At 41.3% G+C, this 12,126-nt stretch overlaps 1 protein-coding gene and 1 long non-coding RNA gene across 2 annotated transcripts in view; one reads left to right on the top strand and one right to left on the bottom strand.

Annotated features, from left to right (window-relative positions):
• The window catches only part of LOC116490283, a 29,094-nt gene extending 23,669 nt beyond the window's left edge, over positions 1-5,425 (top strand). The window contains exon 3 of the long non-coding RNA XR_004253354.1: positions 5,254-5,425. This is a non-coding gene — a long non-coding RNA (uncharacterized LOC116490283). The remainder of the gene's footprint in view (positions 1-5,253) is intronic.
• Positions 2,752-12,126, bottom strand: part of BBOX1 (gamma-butyrobetaine hydroxylase 1) — a 43,467-nt gene continuing 34,092 nt past the window's right edge. Inside the window, exons 4-7 of the mRNA XM_032189328.1 lie at positions 8,302-8,407; positions 6,393-6,589; positions 5,432-5,598; positions 2,752-3,586 (exon numbers count right to left, since the gene is read on the bottom strand). Of these exons, the coding sequence (XP_032045219.1) occupies positions 3,426-3,586; positions 5,432-5,598; positions 6,393-6,589; positions 8,302-8,407 (631 nt within the window). The 3' untranslated portion in view covers positions 2,752-3,425. The remainder of the gene's footprint in view (positions 3,587-5,431; positions 5,599-6,392; positions 6,590-8,301; positions 8,408-12,126) is intronic.

Below are 12,126 nucleotides of genomic sequence, written 5' to 3'. Positions count from 1 at the left end.
AATGAGGAAAGAGATGTATTGTGGCACGGCAACAAAGAAATCTTCTGCCTGCTTCAAAGTTGTTGGGTGCTTTAACACGTTAAAAAAATGAAGTCATTAAACTACACAAAATGTTTGACTTCAAATATATTTTGCTAACTCAAACAGCCCATGCCCTACAAGACAGTTCACGTAGTTAGTCTCCTGGTTTCGACAATTTCCTTTTCTACAGTTTAATCGGAGGTTATTTGGAAGTGGGGTTTCTTATGAACAGTTGCCAGTTATTTTCCTTTTTGGGGTGGGTGTGAAAAGGGAGGTCCGTGCTCTTTCTGCATCTTGATCTTTACCATCTTGTTGTGCTACTGGAGTGGCATTACAAGGTGGGGGATCTTCTGTAAGTTTAAAATGTAAGTATAAAATGTATTTATTAATTCAGAGCTTTTACCAAAAGCAATTCCAAGTTTACAGCTTGTAACTTTAAGATATGGGCTTGCCCTAAGCTGACAGTTAGCTATGGGAACACCTAGAATAGAATGAACGCTCATTTGCCACGGGGAGAAATTGAGACAAGATCACCAAGTGCTTTCCCTGCCTTCTGTCAGAGAAAAACACGGGACAGAATAAACATAGATCTTCCGGGAGGAACAAAATGCATGTGTGATGGAACACTGGACTTAATTTGCAGCGAATTTACAGAAATGTGAAGTCTGAGAAGCAGCGTGTGCTGTATGCTCTGTGAAACCGTACGAGTACCTTAGAAGCTGAACGTGGTTTAGAGCACGGAAGAATCAGGCACGAAGTGATCGGTATTTTAACGAGGACAAGTCCTTCCCCGGCTTACAGTAAGAATGGATACCACAAACAAACCTGAAATTACCAGTGGAGTTCAAACTTAATCGCTGGTGTGACATGCAAACATGTTTTGGTTAAAATCGGTGATATAAGCAGTGAGGTCCTAGAGGTTAAGCAGCGGGTTTGCAGTGAAAAACTGGAATTTTGGTTCTGCATCAGACTTGTGTGGATAGAGTGACGCTTGCCCAGTTAAAAGGGACATCTCACGTAACTCACAGAGGTTCTGCTGGGGTTGGATTTTGTCTGTGCTGTGCTTCACGTCTCCACCAGGGACCAGTTTTTATTATTATTTGCACTTCATGACGTACTTTCTGCATGAAACATTTTGTTATATATATATATAATAGCTAGAATTAAGTTCATAGACAATCCTGCAGGATTTATACACAGCAAATTGCGTGCAAGCACAGTGAGCGGGCTGTTGGGGAACCTAGGGCCAGCAGCACTCCTACAGCCACCATCCTGCCTGGGTACACGGCGTATGCCTGTAATCAGCAAAGCTGCCTTTTTTGTATTTGTCTTGTAAAATTTAGCACTGATCCTATGCGTTTTGGGGGAAAACAGTTTGAGGAAGCGTGGGTGTGTAAGGGCAGTATCTCCCAGGCACAAAATATGAGCTGAGCCCAAAAGAATAATTGGTTCCACAATGGCTTTTAATAAACAGACATATGACTAAAAGAAGTTTCAGAAAATTACTGAATAAAAGCAGAAAATCTCCTTGCTATTCATCGTCTTTATAGATCCCAAGATGTCTTATTAAAATGTTACAAATGGCAATCCTCGCTAAATTGTTATATGCCAAATATCCCAGCTAAAGCACAGTATTGCTGGTGTTTTACGGAATATAGGTATAAGCCTTTCCCCATCTTTTCCACCTTTTATAGCAAAGGCAAAAAAATACAGTGCTCTTCTTTCCAAAGTTAACTACTAAAGGAGACGCTGAGAAATCAAATAACCACCAAAAGCCATTTTTGTTGTGCTACATATTAATGTCAGTTTAAAACTTTAACAAAAATATTTTGCTGTGTACTGAAGAGGACTGGCTCTGAACCGCACTGTGCCCGTTCACACCCACATCCCAATTCAGTTTTATTTGCTTACTGAGCGACATCTGTTGACTGTAAATTATGAGTAGAAGCCTTGAGAGTGTTTGCAAGCTTATGTCAGGGTCTCACTTAGGGTTTTTTGTGCTCTCTTGTCGTTGTTGTTGTTAACGTAGTTAATTCTACAGCTATTTAATTTCACAGTTACAGTACTATTGTTTTAGCCTGCCAGGAAGTGGCATGGGTTTATTTAATTTTAATTAATTAATTTATTTATTTATTTTAAGCAATAGTTTGGAAATCAGCAGTTGAATGGAGCAAACTGGGGAGCAGAAGGGTGGGTATCTTGTCAGGCCCTCAGCATGGGTGAGAGGGCATCCTCTTAGCTCCACACCTAGAAGGAATAGACTCAATGGACATACATTTGGGTGTGAAAACCTGCATTTTAAACCTCTGTCTTTCAATTTGGCATCTGAATATAGGGGGAAAAAACAGTGGTGCAGAGCTGTAGCTAACTTGTGTAGTAATTGCTACAGCGATTTTTGCATGGTGTGATCTCCAGTCAGAATGCAAGTGAGAGAATATCCTCCCGACCGCATCTGCCAAAGGTGTTCTCTGTTATTTGGTATTAAAAATGGATCTGAATTCAATCACTGGGTTGGAAGGGACCTTAAGGACCACCTGGTTCCAACCCCCTGCCATGGGCAGGGACACCTCCCACCAGCCCAGGTTGCCCAAAGCCCCATCCAGCCTGGCCTTGGACACCTCCAGCGATGGGGCAGCCGCAGCTTCTCTGGGCAGCCTGTGCCAGGGCCTCACTGCCCTCGCAGGGAAGTGATTTCTGGCCCTATCAGCGACCTCCACACTGAGAATTTTCTGTTCCTAATGCAGAGGAGAAGTAACGCAATGCATTCTCTGTTAGCTCTAGGGTTTCCAAGCTTATGAACTTAGAAACGTAGAAAAAGTTAGTTGTGGCTGTGACAGTCATCATGTGTACATCGGAATACACAGAGCACAGCTCGTGGTAAAGTGTGGTTCTTCTTAGAAAGGTCTCTACATAAAAACAACTCCAGAGCAGCGGTTGCTTGTTTTGCTAATGAATTGGGTTATGATTTATGCAGCAAAGGATGCCTCTCTGAAAGTAGTGGAAGATGCTGTTCATAACAAACCTGTAGTTACTAATGCTTATAGACTCCTTCTTGATGATCCTTTCAAGCTTTCTAGGGAGGGCGGGTGTATCTGTGAGGGCAAATCCCTGGGGTATCCCAGTGGGATACCCCTGTAAAGTGATAACGTTTAAAGCCATTTGCATGTTGCTTTTAAAAAGAAAGTAAGTTGACTGTGGTAGCAATTCACTTGTAGATTCCAAGACTAGGGCACAGACAGATCTTTAATTGCTATGAGCAGCAAGTGTCTCAGCACCTGATGGGATTCAGAAATACATTCAGATATTCATAATGTTAGTTTGTGACATGAGTTATTTTATTTATACTTTTTTTTTTTTTTTGAGGTTAGACAGCCTAGTTTTGTTTGTTCTAGTCACAAGAAAGCTCAGTCCCTATTCAGGACCCTCTTTCGGAGGAGCCGGAGCCTTGACATGACCACGTCCCAGTCGGCGTAGGCACCCTCCAGGTGGCGACTCACCTCTGATCCCGACTGGAAGCTCTGGCGACCATGAAGCACGCGCCAGTTGTCGAAGGTTACTATGTCTCCTGTGAAGAGATGGCACAAAGTTTAACAGCTGGTATATTTTATTCCTTCGGACAGATGATGTTGAGATAGATCTATATCAGCAACTAGGGAGCGATAATTTCAGATAGCTCGTCTGAAGGTTTTGGTGATGTGGTAGCTTTAGATTAGCTGGTGATTCTCAAGCAGAGAGGCCAGGAAGCTCCAACTCTGTTTCTGGACAATCCCATGGACAGATAGAAAAGAAGCCAGTTGGGATAGCTTAGAGAAAATGATTAGATGAGTTTCTTTGTAAGAAGGTACTTGTTTAAAAAAGAACTTCTGCCCCTAAAAGAGATCAAATCTTTCTTCCCAGATGCTGGGAAGCACGGACAGATTGAGCCTGCCAAAAATGGACCTAAAAAGTGTACAACACATACAAATTATCTTTCATTTTAACCTTCTACCTCGTTTATCCACGTTTCTTTTGTTTGGACAAAGCTGTGCTGAACCTCTGAGGAGATAGTGGAGACAAAGCTCAGCGAAAGCCTCTAACTGGGGACTAGCCCAGCACGCTGAGTCACCCACATAAGGTTGAGTAGGCTTGCCACAGCTCGGAGGCATGCTTAGAAAGCAGAGTGCTAGGGGAAATCCGTGGAAGGATCAAAGGGGTCAAAGAAAAGCGGGTGATTTTCACTTGATGGGTCTGTAACTACTTGTGCAATACACATCCTGCATTGCTAACCCTGTTAAAAGAATTCTGAGAGTACAAAGCTAAACCACTGAAAGTTAGGAAATGCCTTAATTAAGGCCAGCTTGTCATTTAAATTTTTCTCCTTTGTGTGCCACCATTGTGATAAATCTCTGGTTAAATAACCTTATGCTCTTTCATTCCTACGTACCCTTCCCTCTACCACCATTTTGGTGCGTTTAATGGTAGGAAGATGGTACTTGTGTAATGGGAAGTACTTTGTTTTATCATTTATTATGTGATCCTATAAATTATTTTATTGCATGTTCCCAATAGGCAGTGATTCGTTTCCTCATAGACATTTTAAAGGCAGTAGCACCATGACGTGTGATGTGGTCACGTACACTAATAAGTTTACTTTTGTAACACCTCGTGAGAGCTGAGGGACTATTTGTATGTTTATTTTATAGTTGGAGAATGAAGGAACTGAGATTAAGGCCAAAGTAGTTAAATATATGTATGGGCTGACTTTTAAAGAGCACTTGTGTTTTATGCTCGAAACACAGCCCCGTGCAACTCCAGCTGAAGTTTACAGCACTTAGTGCCTCTGCAAATCTGCCTCCAGCTGTCTTGCACAGGCCACCCAGAAAAAGCAGCAGAACAGCAGAGACTTCCGAAATTCATCCCACATTACTCGGGCATTGGGTGCCTAAGGAAGGGAGGTGACTGAATTCCCTGCAGCACTGGTGAGGTGCCCTGGGAATACACAGGAGCAGCACAACACAGGCGAATCATCTGATGTAATGTTCCTGCCCTGCACGAACGAGGGTGCGATCACGTACCGTGTGCTGAACTGGGTGGCCCAGCAGGCTTGCAAGTGATGTTTCCCAGTTGTGGTGCTGGTGCTTTGACAAGTTAACATTTCCTACGTGGCGTGAGTCTTTGTCCTGAACAGACAGGTTGGGCTAACCAATAGATTCTATTCCCCACCCAGACACCTCATTTTTTTTTTCTTTATAGTGAAATGATGGCAGAAGAAATCTATGAAGTGAATGTAAAGATACGGCGTGAAATAACATAGGTGACAAACAGGGCTAACATTTCCTCTCAGTGCCAGGACAGCGCTAACGATGCTCGAGTGTTTTGACATGTCAGGAGAAACACGAAAAATCATTGCGAGGAGAAACAACTTCCTGACCTGGTTTCAGCTTGTAAGTAAACTTGTGTTCTCTGCTGTTTAATAAATCATCAAATTCCTTTAGAGCTGCATAAAATGGCCGCACTTTTTCGGCTGGTATGTCAAACACTGTGTCTCTTGTTGCATTATTGTAATTGATGCGAACTACTTGGCCTCTGTAATCCACACTGTGAAACAGAGAAGGGAAGGAAAAGAAATGTATTACGTTGTTACTGAAACATTTTAGCAGTTAACAAACAACTGAACTCTTCTCTTGAATCTCAGAATCATGGAATCATTTAGGCTGGAAAAGACCTTCAAGATCATCAAATCCAACCATCGACCTGACTTACTTTTCTAAACAAAATTCAAGTCTGTGACAAAGGACGATACCACAAGGTTAGTTCTTTCATTCCTAATTGTTACTGGATTGGAATTTGGTAATTAATCCTAACTAGGGAAAGGGATAATAAGCAAAAAGCGTAGACACTTAACTTCCTTAAATTACTATATTCTATACACCTCAGTCATAGAGTCGAAGTTTTTAAATTCAGGAGAGATTAAGAACACTTAAATTTGATTTTTTTATAGTATATGGATGTTAATCTAAATACTTCACAGTAGGACCTCTCTCTGGCACAGAGCAGAGGGACAGCTACACAGCACAGGCTGGAACTGAGCAACCAGCCCAGCTGCTGTGCCTGCACCCAGAAGGTATCCTAAAGACTGTGAGTCCTCCCTAGAACTGGGCAAGGCCGAATAAGGAAAACTATGCTGCAGTGTGACAGCAAAGAACAAGTAATAAATACACTGGCTTCCTAAAGGGGGAAAAAAAAAAAAAAAAAAAAAAGGCAACTCCAGACCCAGTTAAGGCACAGTTTCCCCACAAGGTGGCAGGAGCAGACCTTTTCCTACCAACACGCAATCCCCTGACACTGGGGCTTTTAGTTTTCGATGGAATTGAGTTGCTGAAGCTACTCACTCTATAATCCTTTGCTTACACTGCACGGCAAAATCACAGTAGTCGACCCCGACATCCGTATAGTCTACAGCAGTAGAGGACAGGATCTGGTATGCTTGAGGGTTTTGTTGCTTCAGCTTGTTGGAAACGTGAAATCCATCTACAACTTCACTCTCGCCTCCTGCAGCTGTTTGCTTTATACAGTGGAGAAACTGAACCTGTAGCAAATTAAGATCTCATTATAACAAGAATTACCCTGTGTATTTAATAGTTAATTAGCATCAGTTTTCTCTTATCTTTTTTTTTTCCCCCAAGCAAAAGACTGACTTCCCATTGCTGCAGCTTCACAGTACTCTGACGCCATTATCCCACAGGCAGAAAGTTCAAATTTAACATTAATAAGTCCATCCCATTTGGGACATCTTCTAACACTTGCAGCTTTTTATTATTTCCTGCAAGTCAAGTGCAAAGCTCTGCTGTAACTTCTTTCTTCTGAGGCGCTGTTTGCCGCAGTCATACAATTTTAAACGCACTGCAGTCTCCCTCCTTATCTCAACAAAGAGGATTATTTTTCTCTTGCAGAAACAAAACCTGTTGTGAATTATCTGTTCACAAAGGGGAAAAGGTGGCTCATGGAAGGCAATGGGCCCAGTGTCTGTAATAAAATCGGATTAAGGAAGTTTCACTTCACAGTGAAGTTGCCAAGGCATAGAATGGGACAGAAAGTGCGAACTCTGCACTGGTGTAATTATATAGATCTAATTATTAATGTTTTTTTTGTTTGTTTGTTTGTTTTTTTAGTGTTATTGGTGGTGATTTTAAACCAGGATATCTCCTGGATAATAGTTGCAAGATCAAAATGTGGGAAATCCTAAAGCTATTTTTACAGGATTCCTATGAACTCATCATCCATTTAAAAAGGCTTCTTCAATTATTTGTATTAAATACATCCTCAGAGTTCAAATAGCGTGTAAACACTATATAAATAAAACTACATTCAGGATGATGCTTGAAAATAATTCAGTGTGCTTCAATACTTTAATGTCTTGCAAGCATGTTTGAATGGAAGAGGTTTTGCTCTTTTTATAATGTTTCATAGCAGCGAGAGCTTTGGCACAGGTGAGGCTGTGAGCTAACTCATGGCTGTGCTCTCTTAATGAAGTTCTCTTCCATTTTTATTCCACACTAATGAATAGCATCTAGTGATTTTAATAGGTGATGCTAATTTGATGCTTATTTGTGGATAAATCATATTGGCTTTTCATTTATAGGAGAAAATGACAGAAAGTGTGGTAAAGTAATAGAAAGGGAAGTTGTAGGTATGGATGCAAACTTTTGCAGTATTTTCCTTGTTCCTTCACGTGTGTTCCTGCTGCTTTTCAGTTCTCTGGTGAATTCTGTGGGTTAGGCTTTGAAGTGACATGGGCTGGGGGAAGAGCTATGTCCCATGGAGGTGGGTCGGCTCTGGAGAATGCCCCCTGTTTGTCTGTTGTCACCGAAAGCGTGAGTGCCTAACTTCAGCCAATTTGTAAAAGACAGGACGTGACATCTTAATCGTGTTTTATTCTCCTCCTGAGGTGAACAGCCTTGTCCTAACTTGACTGCAGCATTCAGACACCCAACTCCAATGTAAGGAAAACAGTATCAAAAGCACATACCATATGAGGAAGCGTGAGTGCCCCATAATATTCTCAATACAAGGAGTTTTCATTTGAAAATTTTGGGATACATAACGGGCTTGCTATGCAGAATTGACATCATAATGCTTCTCTATGTATATTTACATTGTTATATAAAGATTCATCTACCATTATTTTTATATTGCTCTTTTAAATCAAAATTTAGAGTCGCTGAATGCTGACTTCATTTTAATTCATGCTTTGCGCTATGGGAACAATTCCCTTTTGCAAAGTCAGTAGGTTTGTCTTACCCCAGGTGGATGCTGCAGAACAGGGTAATCGGTGTGAAAGCACAGCTTCCCGGTCGTGTAAGCCACGTTGTTAGCATCTGCTTTGTCTTGCACTTGCCAAGTCGGTCTTTACAATGAAAGGGAAAAGAGAAAACATGTGAGAACAGTCAGCCAGCGTGCCGTGCACATGGAGACCATGAAATCACAAGAGAAGAGAGTTACTCCATCTTTGAACACGAATGTCTTGTAAATTACAAGGAAATGATTGATCAATGTCCCCTGCAGCTTATTTCAGGCTTATTTCTGCAATGCTGGTGATTTTAAGCATTACTGAATTCAGGCTAGAAACTGAGTGTGGAGAGGGACATCTGGCCCCAGGCAGTATCTAGAGGAGTGATGGTTTCCAGCACTGGTGTTTTGCTGAATACAAGGATCAGGTGAGGACGAGAACCAAGCCATATCTTCTGGGCTAAATCAACACCTATTTCTGAGGCTTCAGAAATACTCGAATGGGATTTGGACCACTTTTTATGGGCTTTACTTTTTTCCCTGCCAGATGGAGTACACAAGTGAAATATAAAATTATTTAAAGCTATATAATTTTGCCCCAAAGTTAATTTTAAAGTTTCACAATCTTGGAAAATACAGAGTATCCTTTGCAGTGGGATTTTTCCTGGTACACACAGACTCACCATTAAAGAGAAATTGTCTTGATTTAAAACTTCGTACCTTCTTTCTCTTTGCTGATGCTCTCTCTGAGAATTCCCCCTCCCCCTTATCTAATCACATAGTTTCAGTGTTGAAATTAGACAAAATTCTGTATGAAAGTTTACTGACAAGTGCAAAAAAATGGAGTCTTAGTTATATAATAAAGACATGAATACATCCCGTTGCAGCGCATTCAAACCCTGTTTCACGTGGCAGGCCGTGCAGGAGAGATGGAGACCAAGACCCACACATTTGGTCTGCACAGAGCGTGGGGCTGAAGCCAGCGCTCAGCGAGGGCGTGATGGAGATGCAGACGCTCGCCTGGGGAAGCCTCAGTCACCATATGCAGGTCATGGAATTGAGGAATGTGAGTGACTTCAAAGAAAAATGTGAAACTCATTTTTTCCCTTTGAATTAGTGTAGACCAAATCTATTATGCGTTTCAGGTGGTGTGCTTGCATTACTTGTTAACAGCGCTTAAATAAGAAAAGAGGATAAAGCACATGCAGACCGAAATCACTTCTATGGAGTACACAAACACTTCTGTTCCAGGAGTAGCAGTTGGTAAAAGAACCATGCAAAATACTAAAGCTGAATTTCTGAAATTGCTAAGGGGAAAAAAAACAAAAAACAAACAAAAAAAAAAAAAAAAAAACTTGAATATTTGCGAGTGTGCTTCAACGCCTGGGAAAAATCACTTTTATTATATGGTACAGCACATATTCATCAGTACATGACTTCAGTGCTGAAGAATGGTAACTTGAACCACATTTCCATAGCTCCCACTTGTACAGCCAAAAACTAGCTTGTTATATCACCCTTGTCACTGGTGTTGATGGTAGCTATGTTCACTCCATATTTAATTACAAAGGCTCCAGTATCACTTACTGTTTCTAAAACAAATTAATGCTTTTTAATTGTCTCATTTATATACAGTAGATACAATTGTTGGAATGGTAATACTTTCTAAAGCTGTTGTGACATCTTGCAAAAGAGGTCAGAGCTTTCCTGCTGCTATGCTTTCCAGGAGACCTGTCCCTGGGGGCTCCCCTTTCATGCGTGGAGCTTCTGTCATAGCTCGTTACTGCCTTGCAGTCAGCAATAATTAAACAGACAAAGTGATTCTAATGGGGAGCCGAGTGCTGGGCCTGGAAAAAAGACTTTGTCAAAGTATCAACAGAGCTCAAGTATGAACTCAGTCACGGGGAGAGCTGTTAGACCAAGTCCAGGAGAGGAAAGAAAGAAAGAAGATGCTTTTTTACAGGAGAAAACACAGGTAATGTCAGAGGACTCCCATCCCATAGAGAGAACAAAACAGTTAGAATGGCTTATGGTTTACTAATTAGGGTCAGATTTCAGCATGAATTGCTCATGCTGTTTGACATAGCAGGAAATTTGGCACCAGGCGGGTGTAGCACTTCTTGTTTTGGCATTAAGGGGCGACGTGAGCTCAGTCTCTCTGAGCAGAAAACTACTCTGCCTGGCTCGTCTTTAGCTTTAGAAAATGGCTGCGGTAGGAACTGAAGCCACACTTAAATCACCTGGCCTTGCACTTCATTAAAAATTGAGGTCTTGTTTGTAAGAGATTTGGGACCCGTGTCCTCCTCTTGCAGCTGCAGCCCTCTGGGAGGTGCAGGTGGGCCCCAGGGAAGCCCTCGATCCACCCCAAGCACTGAGAGAAGTTTCTGAAGGGGAAGGAGCGCAGGGTCCAGCACAGGAGGGTTTGGTGAAATGCACTGCAGGAGGAGGGGAGAACCTGCTGGTGGAGTTGTTCCTCCTTTAGTTTAACAAAAAAAAAATGCTCACAGGGAAGTAAGTGTGGACACCCTCTTGTAGGGCTGATGCAGAGAATGTTTCCACAGAAGTGACCTTTTAAGATAGCATGTACCAAACAGACATCTAGGCAAGAAAAAAGGCTTTCATTTTTCCCACGTACGTGTTATATTCATTTCTGTTACATTTCAGTAAAATGCATGGCCCTGCGGAGGGATGTTTTATTCAACAAACTTGACCGTTTCAGGTTTATCCATTTTATTTAAAATATTAGTAGGTCTTGTACTTGGGCACTGGTGAAATAGCAAGGGGACTACCAACAATTATGATTTTATTACAGTTGTAAAAAGCACTTCAGAATTGAATGCCAGTAATAAATGAACTTCTCTTTTAGGGGTATCAAAAAACGTGGACCAAAAGCAGCTGTTCTGAGCCTGTCATTCAGTTTGAAAACTCAGTACAATTTCTGCTACTGTGAGAACTATGTCAGAGTACCGAGACCAGGTGCTACAGTAAGTATATTGAACAAGGAAACAGGTTAAATCAGGAGAAAAGGTACTATAGGAACAGAGGCCTTTTCTCCTCTGTAGTAGTTTTAGACTATGTTCCAGCTACTCATGCCTAAAAATAAGAAACTTCTTTCTTTTAAAACAATTGAAAACAAACAAACCACCACCACACACACACAAAAATTGAAATCTTCACAATTTCATGTGATGGATTCACATTTAACAAAAGCTGGGTTATTAAGCTATTTGAATACAGCTCCCTAGCTATCTGTTGGGTACATTTAGTATGTTACCGCTTCATACATAGCTGTATTAAAATATTTGACACGAAGTTTATGACTTAAGAATAGTTAATGGGTAACTTTTAAATCACTACACCTAACAGGAAACTTACATGTGATCCTAACTGTATTTTTTAGTACCTGAGGAATTCCCTCCTCACCCCTCTTTTTAAAAACAGTGCTCTTATTGGGGGGGCAATGTCCCAGGTCATTTTAAAAAGCATTTCATGTGCAACGTGTGTGCCTGCACATGTGCAAGCGTGCTGGGAGGAAGGAGCCATGGCTGATAGTTGTGCAGCTGAACGATGCTTCTTCTGAGAAGGGTTAATATTTTGCAACCCAACTTTCTATTTACAGTCTTTTTGATTAACAAACAAAACAAAGGTTTAATTGACACCAAAAGGAAATCTGATTTAAATAGTGAAAGCAGCTCTAAATATTATTTGCCCAATTGTTGTGGACTGAGGTCAAATTTCAGTCTTGGTCCTGAACGTGAACGGGCATGGACATGAATGATCAGGAAGTTCACTGAAGGATGTATTAAAACACTTAAATATATGTCAGAGACTCAGAAC

Source organism: Aythya fuligula, chromosome 5 (genome assembly GCF_009819795.1).
Source record: "Aythya fuligula isolate bAytFul2 chromosome 5, bAytFul2.pri, whole genome shotgun sequence".
In the NCBI taxonomy this organism is placed as follows: Eukaryota; Metazoa; Chordata; class Aves; order Anseriformes; family Anatidae; genus Aythya; species Aythya fuligula.
Note: the sequence above shows the minus strand (reverse complement) of the source record. Positions and strands in the feature narration are given on the sequence as shown.